Source organism: Pipistrellus kuhlii, unplaced genomic scaffold, assembly GCF_014108245.1.
Source record: "Pipistrellus kuhlii isolate mPipKuh1 unplaced genomic scaffold, mPipKuh1.p scaffold_m20_p_2, whole genome shotgun sequence".
Lineage (NCBI taxonomy): Eukaryota > Metazoa > Chordata > Mammalia > Chiroptera > Vespertilionidae > Pipistrellus > Pipistrellus kuhlii.
This window is the reverse complement of record NW_023425515.1, coordinates 163,511,101-163,527,337: the sequence shown is the minus strand read 5'-3', so window position 1 is coordinate 163,527,337 and position 16,237 is coordinate 163,511,101. Positions and strand designations below refer to the sequence as shown.

General features: G+C 39.1%; 1 protein-coding gene across 19 annotated transcripts in view; it reads right to left on the bottom strand.

The window, feature by feature from the left end:
- The window catches only part of OSBPL9 (oxysterol binding protein like 9), a 113,225-nt gene that overhangs the window by 5,490 nt on the left and 91,498 nt on the right, over positions 1-16,237 (bottom strand). For 16 of the 19 annotated variants that reach the window (XM_036447255.2, XM_036447257.2, XM_036447260.2 and 13 more), the window contains 9 exons: positions 15,142-15,301; positions 8,047-8,159; positions 7,801-7,919; positions 5,738-5,823; positions 3,187-3,358; positions 2,012-2,096; positions 1,266-1,376; positions 931-994; positions 670-810 (listed from right to left, as the gene is read on the bottom strand). In XM_036447255.2, coding sequence (XP_036303148.1) covers positions 670-810; positions 931-994; positions 1,266-1,376; positions 2,012-2,096; positions 3,187-3,358; positions 5,738-5,823; positions 7,801-7,919; positions 8,047-8,159; positions 15,142-15,301 — 1,051 coding nt within the window. The remainder of the gene's footprint in view (positions 1-669; positions 811-930; positions 995-1,265; positions 1,377-2,011; positions 2,097-3,186; positions 3,359-5,737; positions 5,824-7,800; positions 7,920-8,046; positions 8,160-15,141; positions 15,302-16,237) is intronic. The other 3 variants (XM_036447259.2, XM_036447258.2, XM_036447261.2) reach the window with 3 other exon arrangements.

Genomic DNA, 16,237 nt, shown 5'->3' with positions numbered 1-16,237 from the left:
GCATGTGGCTCGCGAGCTGCAGTTTGCTGACCACAAATATAGCCTATTGCTCTTAGACTACAAGCCTGCACAGCATAAAGATTAAACCAGGGGTGAAAACGTTTTTTCTGCCAAGGGGCGTTTGGATAAATTATAACATCATTTATGAGCCATACAAAATTATCAGCTTAAAATTTAGCCTACTATTTGGTCAAACATTTAATTAACTCACCCCTAATGATTGACTGATGATTTCAAGGGCCTTATATGGCTCCAGGGCTGGATGGTCCCCACCCTGGCCCTAGAGTGTCAAACAAAACCAGGCCCAGATGTGAAGTTACTGTCCCCCCCAGAAAGGCAAAGAGAAAGAATATGACCTGAAGACACTCATGCGGGAGTCAGTCCACTGCATGGGCCAGCTCACGGTCCAATCTGGACAAGTGAGTCAAGAATCCATGAGCTGGGTTTGTAGGAAGGAAATCACACCAGTGACCTGATTGTTCTGAACCTGATTTTAAGACTCCTTCTGAAAATGGGATTTTAAGAAGAGAATTGACACACAAGATGTGAATATGTTTACAAAGATAGAACCATTAAAATGGTCCATTCCTAACAGACATCATCATTCAAGACAAAAGGAACAGTATTTCAGAGAAGAGGAGCATGAACGCAGAAAAACAAAATACCTACAAAATCTCAGCGGTAATCCTGTGCTTCTTGCCCCCGTAGAAAGGTTTCGTGTGGAAGACAATATTTGCACTATAGCCAGTTTTGGAACAATTAATATTGCATTCTCCACCTAGTTCCACCCAGGGCACTGTGAGGATAGACCTGCAAAATGGGAAGTTTTCAGGTAAGGCTAACAATTCAGAGGAAAGAGAGGGGCATAGCTTAAGAAACAGCAGGGTTTGCTGCTTGCTGATCAGAAGAAACGGATGCAGCTCTACTTGCCTTCCATAACCGTTGGGGAATGTGAGGATGTAATGTTCATCATGGTCTAGACACGAGACACACCCTGTGGAGAGAAGAGAGAGTAACTCTGATGACTAGTGTCACCTGGCCATTAGGTCTTCTTGTCTGATTGATCGATTCTCCATTCAATTTAGGGGGGGAAAAGCTCGCACCCCACCACTGCTTTCACCCAAAACAAACATGCTTACATGCAAACAATGACATCCAGGCTGACTTTCTGGGGCCATATTCTCTTATTTAGACAATTGACCAGCACCCATTATAATGGCATAAATTTCTATTAACATGGGAGTCCACCCCATCCAAAGACTTACCCTGCCCTATGTTGTGCACCCCAATTGACATTCCGAGGAATTTTGATTTGGTCCAGATATGAGCATTGAATTGTATCTTCTTGTTAAAACACTCAGCATAAAAGGCTGAAACTACAGAAATTTTTTAAAACAATTAGTGTACTGTGTAATTATACCCACTTCTCCAATTCCCTTAACCTGGGGAAAGAACTGACTCCTGGATGAAAATTCTTTACCGTTTTCCCCAATGAAAACATTCTTTTGGGGTCATGTGGGCAGAAACTTCCCTGAACCATGAGACGATGGCCAATCCTGGAGGCTTAAAATCAAAATGTCTATCTGTTCTTCTGGTCGGCAAGCTTGTCTATCTCAGCCCCAAGCTGGACCCATCAGTATTACCACTGCACTGAGCCAATAAGACACAGGAGATACGGTCTCTCCCTGATGTCAGGAATATATTGAGCAGAACTATATCCCATTTATATACTAGTAAATTGTCTCAAAGTTGCTGAGGTCTTTTCAGTACAACTATTAGGTGTAATAACTTTAGAAGCATTAAAGGTTTATTTGGAAAATAACAGTGAAGCTAACAGTCTTTGGAACTTATACAAGGAACAGATATGAGACGCCCATCCTCACAGGACTGGGAAGACACAGGCAGACATTAATCAAGACAGTAGTGACCTCGCCTATGAGCTTTTCATGACCCTTTTTTGCCAGCATGGTTTCAAGTGGATGTTGCAGAGGAGCTAAGCTCTGTGACTTACTGGGTGGATGATGGGAAACTTGCTCAGCCACGAATGTTACACAGTTTTTGGAAACCCCGGGAACTGGTCCTTCTGAAACTAGCTCCTGCAAGCAAATATAACATCATTTTCTTTTGATTTGGAAACACAAATGACACTGCAGAGACTCTAATAAGGGGAATCTCTCCTTCCCTCAGTGGTTACTGCTCCCCCGTCTATACACTCAAAGCACCTGGCACACTTTCAACATGGCGCTGAATCACACACTGGAGTGAGAACAGACGCGTGATTGCCTCTGTCTTCAGAGAGGACTACATGTAATGAGTCACTTGGAAAGGGAAAGATATGAAGTTATGTCTACTGAGAGACTATTATATGCCAGGCACTGTGGGTCAGGGGATTTGTTCCCAATCCCTCAAGGCCTTTTACTTTGAGGATTCCTTGCTGGTTGTTTTCCTCAAAGTGACCTCTAAGTGCTAAGAGCCCTGGGCGCAGGTCTGAGTCACCTACCACTGTGCGCTGTGTTGTCGACCTAATGTCTCCGAAAGCACCATCTCCAATCTAGCTCCCTCCCTTCAACTCCAGACTCTTAAAGTCTAGCTCCAACTGACAGCTCCACTCACATGTCTATGAGATCATGAGCGATCTCGATGTTTCGCATATGAGTTCCTGATCTTTCCTCCCCAAATCCAACCTTTTCCTTCTTAATACCAACAGCACTGATCAACTGCTGAAGCCCCACATGCAAGGATTCATCTCTGTTCCCTTTCCTTTACCTTCCCCCAATCCACCTACCAGTTCTAACTCTGAAATACAGCTTCAACCAACCATGTCTCTCCTGGAATAATGGCCAAGGCCCCCTCGCCTCTATTTTTGCCCCTTTCTAATTTGTTTTTTCCTAAAATCGTTAAAAGATCTTTTCAAAACAAAAAATGACATCCTGATAAGCCATGATATCATCATTATGGCCCACAAGGTCTTGCATCATCTGATTTCTAAATCTCTATCCTTATCTCATGCCCTCTTCTCCCATTGCTCTTTATATTAAAAATATGCTGTTCCAACAACACTATTCTTCTATGGGTAGTGAGCATCTTCTGTTCATTACTTGTATCACTGTTTCCTATCTCCAAACAAAATGAAGTGTGGATCAGTACACAACTTAAGATAATTAAAAATGCCAGTGCAGAACTCACCGCGTTCTCTTCAGTATCATTTGGTAATGTCCAGTGACACTGAAAGATCTCGCCCAAAATGGGATTGTATGGTTTTTTGGCAACTGATCCTCTCCTTCCCGCATGGAAGGCTGAGAGGTACCATTTTACAACCTGAACCATTCGGTCTCTGGCATCCTTTTGGTCACTAATGCTGCAAGGGAGAAAGACAAAATTTGTGTTTTGCTTTCTGACAGGATGCAAGCTGATGTAGCAACCCTCAGCATGGCCCACTCTGATACACGCTGAGGACCCAGCACAGGAGTTACCTCACAGTTTCCTTTTAAAATGGAGGCATAACAGAAATAATTAAACACACTGGTCTTAAGCGCGTGGTCTGGCGACGGAGACAGAAGTGTGTATCCGTTTAATTAATCACCACACAGTACATTTCCATTTCCCCCAAGTTTCCTTATCCCCCCCTTTCTAAGCAATCCCCACCCCTCACCCTGAAGCAAACACTGTTTCTGGTTTCTAGTACCACAGGTTAGTTTCCTTGTTCCAGAACTTCATACAAGTGCACTGTTTAGTTGCCAAATAGTTGGAGATTTTCTAGATGTATCTGTGTTATTGATTTCTAATTTAATTCTTTCATGGACAGAGAATATACTCTGTATGGTTGCAATGATTTTAAATTTATTACATCTTCCCAGTACCTGATATATCTTGATGAATGTTCCATGTGTACCAGAAAGACTGTTATACAAACTGATAGTGTCCTGAAGGTCAACCAGGCCAAGCTGACAGGTAATGCTGTTTGCCTCTTCCACAGCCTTACAGATGTTCGTGGGGGTGAAATGGGAGCAGTGCATGCAGGGAGCTACTGTTCAATCAGTTCCTGAGAAATTTCCAACCACAATCGTGCACTTGTCTATTTTCCCATTCAGTTTAGCCAATTTTTGCTGAATGTATTTTGAAGCTGTGTTACTAGGTACACACATTTAGGATTCTTATGTATTCTTGATAAATTGACCTTTTCTTAATCATATGAAATATCCCAATATTTATCTTAAAAACTCTTGTCTGATACTAATACAAGTGACACCAGCTTTGTTATATATGTTTTGCCTATGTCTTTGTCCATCCTTCTACTTCATATTTAAAATCTCCTGCTTGCCGAAACTGGTTTGGCTCAATGGATAGAGTGTCGGCTTGGGGACTGAAGGGACCCGGGTTCGATTCCGGTCAAGGGCATGTATCTTGGTTGTGGGCATATCCCCAGTAGGGGGTGTGCAAGAGACAGCTGATCGATGACTCTCTCTCATCAATGTTTCTAACTCTCTCTCTCCCTTCCTCTCTGTACAAAATCAATAAAATATATTTTAAAAAAAATAAAAATAAGAAAAAAATAAAATCTCCTGCTTGCAAATAGCATACAGATGGATCTTGCTTTTTTTTATCCATTCTGAGAATCACTCTTAAATGGAGTATGCATGTTATTTATATTTAGTGTCACTACTGATAAAGCTGAGTTTAACTCTACCATCTAGTCCCCTTTGTTACATGTTCCATTGTTTCCTTTTTTGGATTTAGTATTTTTAGAATTCCACTTAATCTTATTTACTAGAATTTTAGCTGTACTTTTAAATATTTTTAAATGGTTCCTCTAAGGGACCTCAAAGTTTAAATTCTCATACATAAAGACTACCCTTAAATCTCGAACCTGTATCTAATGAATAATTGGTACTTTGCATCTTTAATCACACATTATCAATAAGTGTTTGATTTTATTTGTTAAGTTATGTATTAATTTAAACAGTGTCATATTAATTGAAATTCTTCCTTTCGGCTATTGATAAAATGGTTCTCTTAAATCTTCATCAGGAAGGAAACATACATATCAATGTCAGCCAATGAGTCCACCCACTGTGATCTCTCAGTGATTTGTAGTATTTGACTTTAGTAAACCGCAGCCCAACACAAACAAATGCAATGAGAAGACAGATTAGAACATCCCGTTACAAAGAAAATTTCCTGCTTCCACTGAAAAGTGATGCCAACTCACCTCCTTGTAGGTCAATTCCACCTTTCCATGACATCTGTCTTTTATACATATATTTACTATCACAAGCTTTTACATTCAAAGTTTATGAATCAGTCTGTAATCTGGAAACTAGACTGTAAGCTCCTCAGGGGCAAACACTGGCTTTTTCTTTCTCCAGCTCATAGTGTGTCTGGGAAACAATGGGCGCTTTAGAGAGGTTTGATGAACTCAGTTAACTGAACTTCATCAGGATATATGTAAGTAATTTAACAGTGAATACCAGACCTGGACCACATAAGCTTATAGCTGTGGCTCTGTAAATACTGGTTACCTATTAGTGGTCTCTTAAGATTTTTTAACATATTGGTTGCCTAGAACACCACTATCATGTAACCTAAGCAAACAGGCAGGCCTCTAGTATAAACAAAATATTCAATGTCTTTCATCCAGAAATATTTCAAAGGCCGGGAATCCATCTATTCTGCAAAGGCAGAAAGCTATTGGTAAAATCTTCAACAATAAGAAACTACTGTGTTTATTGTCAAATACCTCACAAACAGGTCCGGATGTGCAAAAAAGTCTGCATACATTTCTAAAAGAGATCTTCTTTCAAGAATAAATGTTGGAAGAACTACCTGCAAAACACACACATTTGAGCCTTGAGGATCATATTCTCCTACAGAGAAACAGACTGCCGCACTGCTAAAAAAACAAAACCCATTCTCATCATGGTAACACCCACCAAGTACTGCCCTGGCATGCTTCTGATACCTACTTACTTCCCAAACTGCTCTGATTGAGCAATGCCCCATATCCTGCCCAGCAGATGAAAAACAGAGAAGGGGTTCTGAATTTTCAAAGCCACTTCCGCTGTGAACCTCCCTTTAGCTCGCTGGCTCAGTGTGACAACAACAAACTACTCTAGACAAGCTTTGGGTGCCTAAGACTGCTGGGCATTATATACACGTTATCTTACTGAACTGTGCAACCACCCTATTGTGAAGAAATTATTACCCCTGTTTTACATGGGAGAAAAATGAAGCTCAAAGAAAGTGAGAAATTTTCTCACTGTGCCGTTATTCATGTGGGAATTCAAAATTGGGTTTGCTCACTTTGCGGGGGGTGGGGGTGGGGGATTGTGCTTCTCTATCATCATTAATGCACTAGGAAATTTATCTATTTATGAATCTGTGTCCTCAAGTAACTGACATCTAAGGATGAGACTGAGAATGGAGGTCCTTTCCCACACTGCCGGCCCACTGACAGCATCAACCCCGAAACTCATTCCTCTACTTCTGGACTTGTCATATGTGATATAATAAACCTAGTATCCTTCAAGTTACCTTTAGGTGGGTCTTCCATAATTAGAGACCAAAACCAACCAAGGTAAAGATGTCGAAAAAAAAAAGAAATGTCAATGCTTAAAAATAGGTTATGACTTTAAAATGTGAAGTAAAAGTTTTGATCCAGCAATTATGCAATCTAATAAACACTGAGGCAAACTCCTACAAATATTCTCTTATCTGGAACATTCCTGGCAAGTATGTTGGGTCTCACAAGTTAATGCTATCCTTATGAAGGTTTTATTTTAGATACTTAAGTAGTAAATATTATGGATTAGTTTTTTTCTTAATTACCCTCTAAATCCAAATCAAAATGAAGCTCACACTGACAAAGACTATAATTTGACCTGGTCATAATAAAAGCAAGACTCCTGAATGTTATTAACTTTCTAAAGTTCGGTAGAATAACTTAACCAATAGAAAGCTATTACAGTTCAACTCTTTAAGATAAGAGGCAGCATGGAAAGATTATAGCTTTTGAAATCACAGACCAGATCAGAATCTCACTTCTGCTACTTAATAGGATTTATCCAAGTTACTTAACTTCCATGAGTTTTAGTTACCTCATCAATAAAATGAATGAACAATAACACCTACTTTGTAGTGTTATGGTGAGAATTAAGTGCAAGGACGAGGCTGCTAGCACAGTGGCAGAGATATACAAAGGCAACTGTACACTAGTCTCCTAAATCAATCAGGCACTCAAGAGCACAAAGATTGGATTCAGATTTACTAGTAAATCCAGGCCACAGTAATTGTATGGCTGAATGTGTGTCATACAATTTTCCATTCATTATCTGTTCTAATCCTTACAACTCTGAAGTCAGTCAGTGTGTCCACTTTGCAAATAAAGAACCTAAAGATCATTACAGAAGAGACTTGCTCAAGGTCACATGGTTTGGTAATAGCTGAGGTAGGTTGTTAGCATAGCTCCTATAACCCCAGGTCAGAACTCTGCTCATTTTGATTTTGTGTGCACTATACTGCTTTAGTTTTTGTCCAAACCACTAACCAAGCCCAATACTAGTCCTTTGTTTGCCCCCAATAAAATCCAAATATTCATCCATCCATATTATCTCTAGGAAATTATTCCAACTTTATTTATTTAATTCATTTATAAAAATGCTCAGTTTATTCACCTAATATATATTAAATCACAATAAAAGTATAAATAGAAGTTATGTCATTATACTATATTTGCAGGCGCACTCACCACACAATCACTAAGATCCACAAATTAAGACAGCAAATGCCAAATTTGATTCTTACCTTAGTAAGATCCATTCCAAGCCGAACCTGTGACAAGAGATGCATGATAACGCTCTTGTGCTCTTCCACCGATCCTGCCTCCCCTTCATCATCTCTGTCGTCATAGGAATCGAAAAGATCTAAAACAAAACAGATCTTCTTAGACTGGTGGAAAAGGGCCAATCTGTGCTGCTACCAGTATTGAGAATTTCTCCCAAACAAATATTTTTAAGAAAAAAAAAAGTTAAATCCTCAGAGGTCACTTACCAGCATCACTTGTTCCATTGGACACGGAAGAAGTGAGTGACTCGGTGGTGTCTGGACGCTTCAGACTATTTCCTGAGCTACTGTGCGTCAAGACTGAAGCAGATCCAGAGGAACTAAAAAAATAACGATCACCTTCTTAAGTCTTTTAAAAAAGCAAGAAAGACGTTAAGCTACAAAGCTACTTGAAACTAATATATTCAACTGACAAGTCAGTTGGTATACACTTTCCAACTCAACTCTCCCTGTGGCTCCCATTCTGAGACTGCCCACTTTGGTGGCCAGGTCTCTCTTCTTATGCTTTTTGCATAGGGTATGCTCAACCATGTTGAGAAGCCATCAAAACTTAGTTTTGCTTCTTTGTCTAAGTTTAAAATAAATTCATTTTCTAATTTTGTTACTTTGTACACAAATGTAGGCATGTCATAAATTCTTGGTAACAATTTCCAGAACCGCAAAAATGGCAAGTGTATTACTTAAGTCTCAGAAAGATGTCTTGTCTAAATTTTTTGAGATCCTTTGATAAAAGTCCACATTGGTATTAACATTCTTCCCAGTCATAAAAAAACCCCACTGTATTTAAAATTACAAAATAAAAAAGCATTATTATTTTTTACAAGTAAATTTATGGTAACTGCTATTACAAACTGGTTAATAGAGTGGAAAAGCATTTCCTCTATTATACAACAGCTATGTGAACATAACTTACCCAGGATTAGTATTTGTACATCAATAATAGAATAATCGAAGGCAGAATTTACTTATTAAGTAAAAAAATAGAAGACTTCTCACATTGCAGATGTCACTTATAAAATGATACAGACACAAAACCAGTATTTTGTTATAAAATTATAGGCACAAAATGTATATATTCTAATTTAAATAAAGTTTGCTCTGATTATTTACCTACTTTTGATTTTTTATTTTAATAATAAACTATATTTTTTAGAGCAGTTTTAATTTCACAGCAAAACCAAGTAGAAAGTACAAGAATTCCCATATGATCTACCTCTCCCACTATCAATATCACGCTCATCATCACTCAAAATCTATAGTATACATCAGGGTCCACTCTTGGCACTGTACATTCTATGGATTTTGACAATGTATAATGACAAATTTTCAACACTGTAGCACTGTAAAGTTTCTCACCCTCAAAATTATCCGTCCTTTGCCTATTATTCGAACATTCTAATATTAGAACGTATTTATTCTAATTTAAACATGGTTTGTCCTGGTTACTTACCTTCTTTTAATCTAGTTTTCAAAAATCCTTAGTTAACTTAATATTGCTTATTTGGTAGTTTAGTAGTATTCATCACAAGGTACTGTAACTAATGTCTACTTCACTAGGTTTGAGTTAATGGAAAATATGAGTAAAGATATAGGTAAGAAAAATCAAGTTATCATTAAATAAATGATCTGCATGAAAATTACCTCCAAAATGTTTTGTGACCCTTGGATAGATCATCAAAATAGTCAATCTTTTAAACCAGTTGATCTAAAACCCCCAAATTCTTTAAAATATGTACGTTATTTTAGATGCATTTCCAAAGGTTAGATCTATTTATGCTGTGCTTTTCCTCCTTACTCAGGTTAGAAACCATGCCTGGGCCAACTGAAATGCTCAATAAAGGCCAAAATGGGAAAAATCCATTTCATAATTTACCTTGTTCAAGACTAAAGATAGAATATAGTTAAAAAAACAATGCCTTGACAAAGTGATATGCATAGAGAAAATACTTACATTCAATGGGCTAACTTTATAGAATTTAATCATAATAAATTAAACCAAAAAATTTAAAGGTCTGAACTTAATTATAATTACAAGTGAATCCACAACAAGTTTACAAGTTAGATATTATTCTCATCAAATACAGATGCTCAGAATGACCACCTGAAATCACACAGCTGATACGCAGTAGAGCCATTTCAAATGCATGTCTGGCTTCAAAGCACAAGTTCTTTCCAGCATGCCCTGTCATCTAGTTTATAAATGTATAAAACCATACTAGTCAATAACATAGTTAACAAAGAAGGTATCATTACTACAGGTCTTTACAAATGGAGCAGGGAAAGGATTGACGCTTCTAAGGAGGAAGAGAGGCTCAGTGCCTACAGAGGTAAACAACATAAATACAGTTGACCCTTGAACAACTCGGGGGTGGGGAGGATTTTGAGTACCCACCACCTGTGCAGGAGAAAATCTGCATTAAGTCAGTCCTCTGCGTACTGAAAATACTATATGAAGAGGGCCCGGTTAGAAGACAATATATTCATGCCTATTACCAGTACAATAGGTAATAAGCATTTTTAAATTTTCTATTCATAAAAATTTCAGGAAAATTGGGACCCTGAAACTGGGATCGAAGATTGGCTACCAGTGATGATTATAAGGAAGCTTTTACTGAATATAGTTAGTTATTCATATGCTTCCAGAGCAGTGCTTTTCAAACTTTTTCATCTCATGCCATAAATTACTAAAAATTTTCAGCACTCTAAAACATATATTCTATTTTTTGTTGATTTGACAAAAAATAGGTATAATTTTGATTCATTCATATTGGACCACTATTGTTGTGTTGACTGCTGTCATTTTTTAATTTGACATTCTAAAAGAAAAGATGTCAGTGCCCCTGAATAGTCAAATATTGCATGTTTTAAAAATTATTGCAGCACACTGGTTGAAAATCGCCATTTAAAGGACAAATTCATTTTGATATTCAATTGTAGATTGTTTAGAATAAAAGTTAATGTTCAGTTGAAGAGATTGTCCTTAATTCTGCTTAAATAAAACAATGAACACATAAAAAAAAATCAACAAACTTTATTTGGAATTTTTGTACAAATCCTTATCTTCTTTTAACCCCACTATCATAAGAAATATTTTTTAAAGTTAAAGTGAAATTTTTACTAGCAAAGTAGTAAATAATGGCTTCTCCTTAGTTTATTTCCTTACATACATTAAGAAATGGACATGCTACATCAAACCCTTTCTGTTAAGCAGGCCTTTTTGAGTTGTAGATTCTTTTCCTTAACTGAAGTGTCCTGTCTTAAAAGTATGTGTTCACCTAGATCACATACATTTCATTTTTTCCACATGTAAAAGTTGAATTTGATCCAAAACTTTCTGATCCAATATAGTCATTTTCCTTTATAAATTTTGAAATTTTGGACCGTTATTATGAAATTATATATGAATATTGTACTTTTCAGTTCATGTGCACACTTAAAAGTACTAGAGTCCTTCACAATATTTCTTATTAAAACAAACAACAAAGTTCAAGGTCTACGGACTGGCTGATGATAAACTTAAAAATTCACATACAATCATTTCCAAATGTGTAATGTCTCACACAGCAAATCCCAAGGTACAACAGTAGTTCCAATTACTGAGAAAGCCGGAGTGTTGGAAAAAATGCCCCACAAAAAATAGAAGCCAGCCGAAACCGGTTTGGCTCAGTGGATAGAGCGTTGGTCTGCGGACTGAAAGGTCCCAGGTTCGATTCCGGTCAAGGGCATGTACATTGGTTGTGGGAACATCCCCAATGGGGGGTGTACAGGAGGCAGCTGGTCAATGTATCTCTCTCATCGATGTTTCTAGCTCTCTATCCCTCTCCCTTCCTCTCTGTGAAAAATCAATATATTTAAAAAAAAAAAAATAGAACCAACTATATAACAAACATAGAAATATTAAAGCAAATAAGTGTTAATTTGCTTTCTAAAAGATACCATTTATCGAGTGCTTGTTACAGGCCAGACAAGATAGATTATTCTCATTTAAATATCCGCAATAATTCCTGAAGCTGAAACCATTATTGTCCTCATTTTATATATATAAGGAAGAATCACATTGGTTAAATAATGTGACCAAGATCACACACCTTTGAGGCAGAACAGATATAGAACTTATTCTTAAGATTCCAGAATCCAGTCTTACAGCCATCAATGTATTAGTAGGGCTAAGTATTTTGCTTATCAGCTATCATGTAAATGACTCTACATGTAAAAAAAAAGCCTTTTCTGTATAATAGTTTGTTATCTAGCTTTGATTTGATGATATAAAAGAAGTCAAATATCTATAACTAGAGGCTGGGTGCATGAAAATTAAAGCTCTGGACAGGGGGTTCCCTCAGCCCAGCCTGCCCCCTCTCATAGTCCGGGAGCCCACAGGGGCAGGAGATGACCCAGTGATCAGGGAAAGCCGACGCCCCCATCACACCTCTGCTGCTGCCACTGCCGGCAGTGCAAGCCTCAGCTGACCCTGGTTACCTGAGCCTCAGATGGCCCCGGGCAGCCGCCATCCGAGGCTTGCCTGTGCCTAGAACTGGCCCTGGGTGGCTGGGGGTGCTGATGGGACTGGGGGACTCTAGAGGCAGGTGTGCAGAGTGGCCAGACCTGCCTGGTGGCGGGCCTGGCCATGCAGAGTGCCTGACACCCCAGTGGGGCTGAGGGGACTGGGCGGCGCCATCTTTGAAGGTGTAGCAGTCAATTAGCGTATTCCCTCTTTATTGGCTGTGGGCGCCGCCATATTTGTGAAGATATGATGGTCAACTAGCATATTCCTCCTTTATTAGATAGTATAATAAAAGGGTAATATGCTAATTAGATCAGATGTCTTCCAGACGTCATTTCAGACATCCTTCCTGACGAAGCCAGGCCAGAAGGAAGCAGCCTGGGTCCTGGGTGCCTGCTGGAGGCTGGAGGAGGGAAGCAGCCCAGGTCCCAGATCCCGGGTGCCAAGGGAAGCCAGTGCCAGCAGCCAGGGGAAGGAAGACCTACTCTTGCACAAATTTTCGTGCATCTAGTTTTCTAATAAGGGGAAACCCATAATCAGTATCAATCAAAATTTGCCTACTTATTATCTCTGGAATTCACACACTTCTTTCCACTAACTTGCTATTAAGTTGGCTCAGGCTGTCAAGATTTCTCAACTTAATGTTCTGTTTTGGCTGGTCTCCCTACCTGTTATGCAACCCCACTGAATTTAATACTATACTATTTCAATTCTATACTGTTTTTCCAAAATGTAGACCTGACCAGCAACTTCCATCACTAGTGAGAAAATGTTCAAAACTGGTAAAAGGCTAAAGGACTCTTTCAGCATCTGGCCCTTGCCAACCTCTTATGTTATCTTTTTTTAACCACTCTCCACAACTTACGCTACAGCCAAGCAAGCTCCCCTTGACTCCAGATCTATCTTAACAGGGTTCCACCTCCATGGGGACATTTCCACTTCCCCCTCCTCTCTTGCAATGTCCCTTTTCTCTACTCCTCCACAGGAACCTTAGGATCACATCCTCTCCCCTCCTCTGTGAATCCTTCTCTGACTTCTCAGGACTTCAAAATGCTCCAATGGCTTACAGTGCTTATTCTTATTGTAGCACGTATACCATCTATATATATAAAAGCCTAAGCAACCAAAGGACTGAATGATTGGTCGCTATGATGCACACTGACCACCAGGGGGCAGACACTTAACACAGGAGCTGCCGCCTGGTGGTCAGTGCGTTCCCACAGCAGGAGCACCACTCAGCTAACTGACTGGGCTCATGGCTGGCCACCACAACCTAGAGACTGCAGCAAGCCTACTGAGTCCGGGTGATAGGTACAAGAGGGCCAGAATGTGCAGGAGCGACTTGGCAGGAGCAGCAGGTAGTGTTGGACTGCTGGTTTTGGCCGGATTCCTGCAGGCTACGCAAAGGAACCCCACCAGTGTAAGAATCCATGCACAGGGCCTCTAGTTAGATTATAAATGTCTGTTTCTTCCCCAAAAGACAGTGAGTTCCCAGGGGCAAAGACTGGATCTTTTTTCCACCTCCACCTACTATAGCTCGCTCTCCACACTAATACAAAAACAAGTACAGTCACACCTCAGTTCTCAAAACATTTCCCATCTTTTGCCCAAGTTATTCACAGGAAAAAAATGTCTCGGTTGTCCAAAACTGCAGTTTTTGACCCGACAACCCTTTCATGCTGATATCTCAGCATGACAAAGGAGAAATGATTTTGTTGCTGGAAATACCCCATTAGCACAATTTTAAAAGACGAAGAGGCCATTAAAAGAGTGTTAATGTTGCTACGGGTGTGAAAGTGCTCACAAAACAACCACCACAGGCAGTTGAATAGGTATGGATTTGGGGGAAAAAATAAAAAAGGAGTTAGCCAGTGACAGCATTTCGGAGGCAGTGATACATATATGAAAAATTCGTTCAAGGCTAACACGATAAGTGTTTATAAATTAAATAATTCATTGGACATGGACTGTACATAAAAAAGGTTAAAACAGAGAATCACTTGTGGGTCTGGAACAGATTACCGTATTTTTCGGACCATAAGATGCACTTTTCCCCCCCCCAGAAGTGGGGGGAAAAGTCCCTGCGTCTTATGGTCCCTATATAGCCTACACATATACTTTAAAAAAAAAGGTTTTTTACTTGCCTGGCTCTGTGTGGTCTCTGTGTGCTTGCCCGGCTCTAAAATGGTTCTAAATGCTGCTGTTTACTTTACAGGGTTGATTACATGTGTTTATGACTGTGATGTTGGGTTTTAATGCACATAAAATATTTTAGGACACTATTTGTTTCAGAATCTTTTTTTCTTCATTTCCCTTCTCTAAAAACTGGTGCGTCTTATGGTCCGGAGCGTCTTATGGTCCGAAAAATACGGTAAGTGAATTTACGTTGCTTCTAATGGGAGAAAATGTTCCGGTTTTTGAGCAAATCTCTTTTAGAACAGCCTCTGGAACAAATTAGGTTTGTGCACTGAGGTTTGTATATATTTCCTAGTTTATTCATTCTCATTTGACCCTTTCCTAATGTTGGTGCTAGAGAAATAGTGCCCAGAGTTCCATGAACAATACTGGCATATTACTGCAGCTGATGCTAATTTATCCCATTTGAATTAAGTGAGGAGTAAAATCAGCATTCTCATAGAACAGGCTTTCTTCAATAAGTCAATTAAAAAAACAAAACTGTCTTTCTTACTTTTTCCGAATAATTTTTAAGGGAGCCTGTCATTAAAACCAGTCTCAAAATGAAATTACACTTTTAAAAACCAAGAGAGTTGTTTAAACACATACTTAGTTCATCCACTTACTCTATCAAGCGCTTTGGGGATGAGCCACTTTGATGAAATTCATCAGCATCATAGAATTCATCTTCACTGCTAGAATAAGAGAACTCCGGGACTGTATTTGGAGACAAGTTGACATGGCTTGGAGAAGTGAGACTGCTACTAGGTGGTGAGTGCCCACTGCCTAGAAAGTTAAAAAGTTTTTAATTAGGGGACAAAGTTGGTCATAAAGAGGAAGAAATTAGGAAGATGGGATGAATGCAGATCTTTCTAAAATTAAGAGAGCTTAAATTGGTAGAAGTCCTTATACTATTTGTAAAGAAAATTAATATTTAGACAAAAAGGCAAATTACATTATAAAATAAGGTGGTTTTTGGATTTTTTTTTTTTTTTAGCTTTTTTAAATCCTCACCCGAGGATACATTTTTATTGATTTTAGAGAGGAAAAGAGAGAGAGAATTCTCATCGATTTAAGAAGGAAACATCAGTCAGTTGCATCCTATACTCGTCCCCCATCAAACCTGCAACCTAGGGATGTGCCCTGATCAGGAACTGAACCCCAACCTGTCGGGCCAACACTCCAACCAGCTCAACCATGGAGTCACGGTGGGACACAGTCTTTTAAATAAACGAAGAAAAAAAACGCTGTCCCCATTCTATAATTATCTTTACTAGTGATATTAGGAAGGGAGTCTTCTGATTTTAACTACAATGTGTGAGCTGTGATATTGGAAGTCCCATCACAGAGACCCAGCCCCAAAGGGAAGCCAGGGGCTCTTATTTTATACTAGAGGACTGATGCATGAAATTCATGCAAGGGGCTCAGGGCTAGGCCCTCGCAGCCGTGGCAGGGCAGCTGCCTCGGCCCTCACAGCCCCGGCTTTTATTATTATAGATAGTAGATCCAGAACCTAAAAAAATGCAGCACTGAGCCAATAAGAATGCAAAATGGAAAAAATATTAAAAACCACGTAAGTATTTTAAAAAGTGTTCAGAATATCACATTCTTTTCTAGTCAATGTTTAGTGGGCACGTGAAAACAACAAAGTTCTCCACTCACCATCCAAACTCCTCACCTCTTTTCCACCTGAGTCTAAGGTGCCTGGGGTTCAGGGGCAGA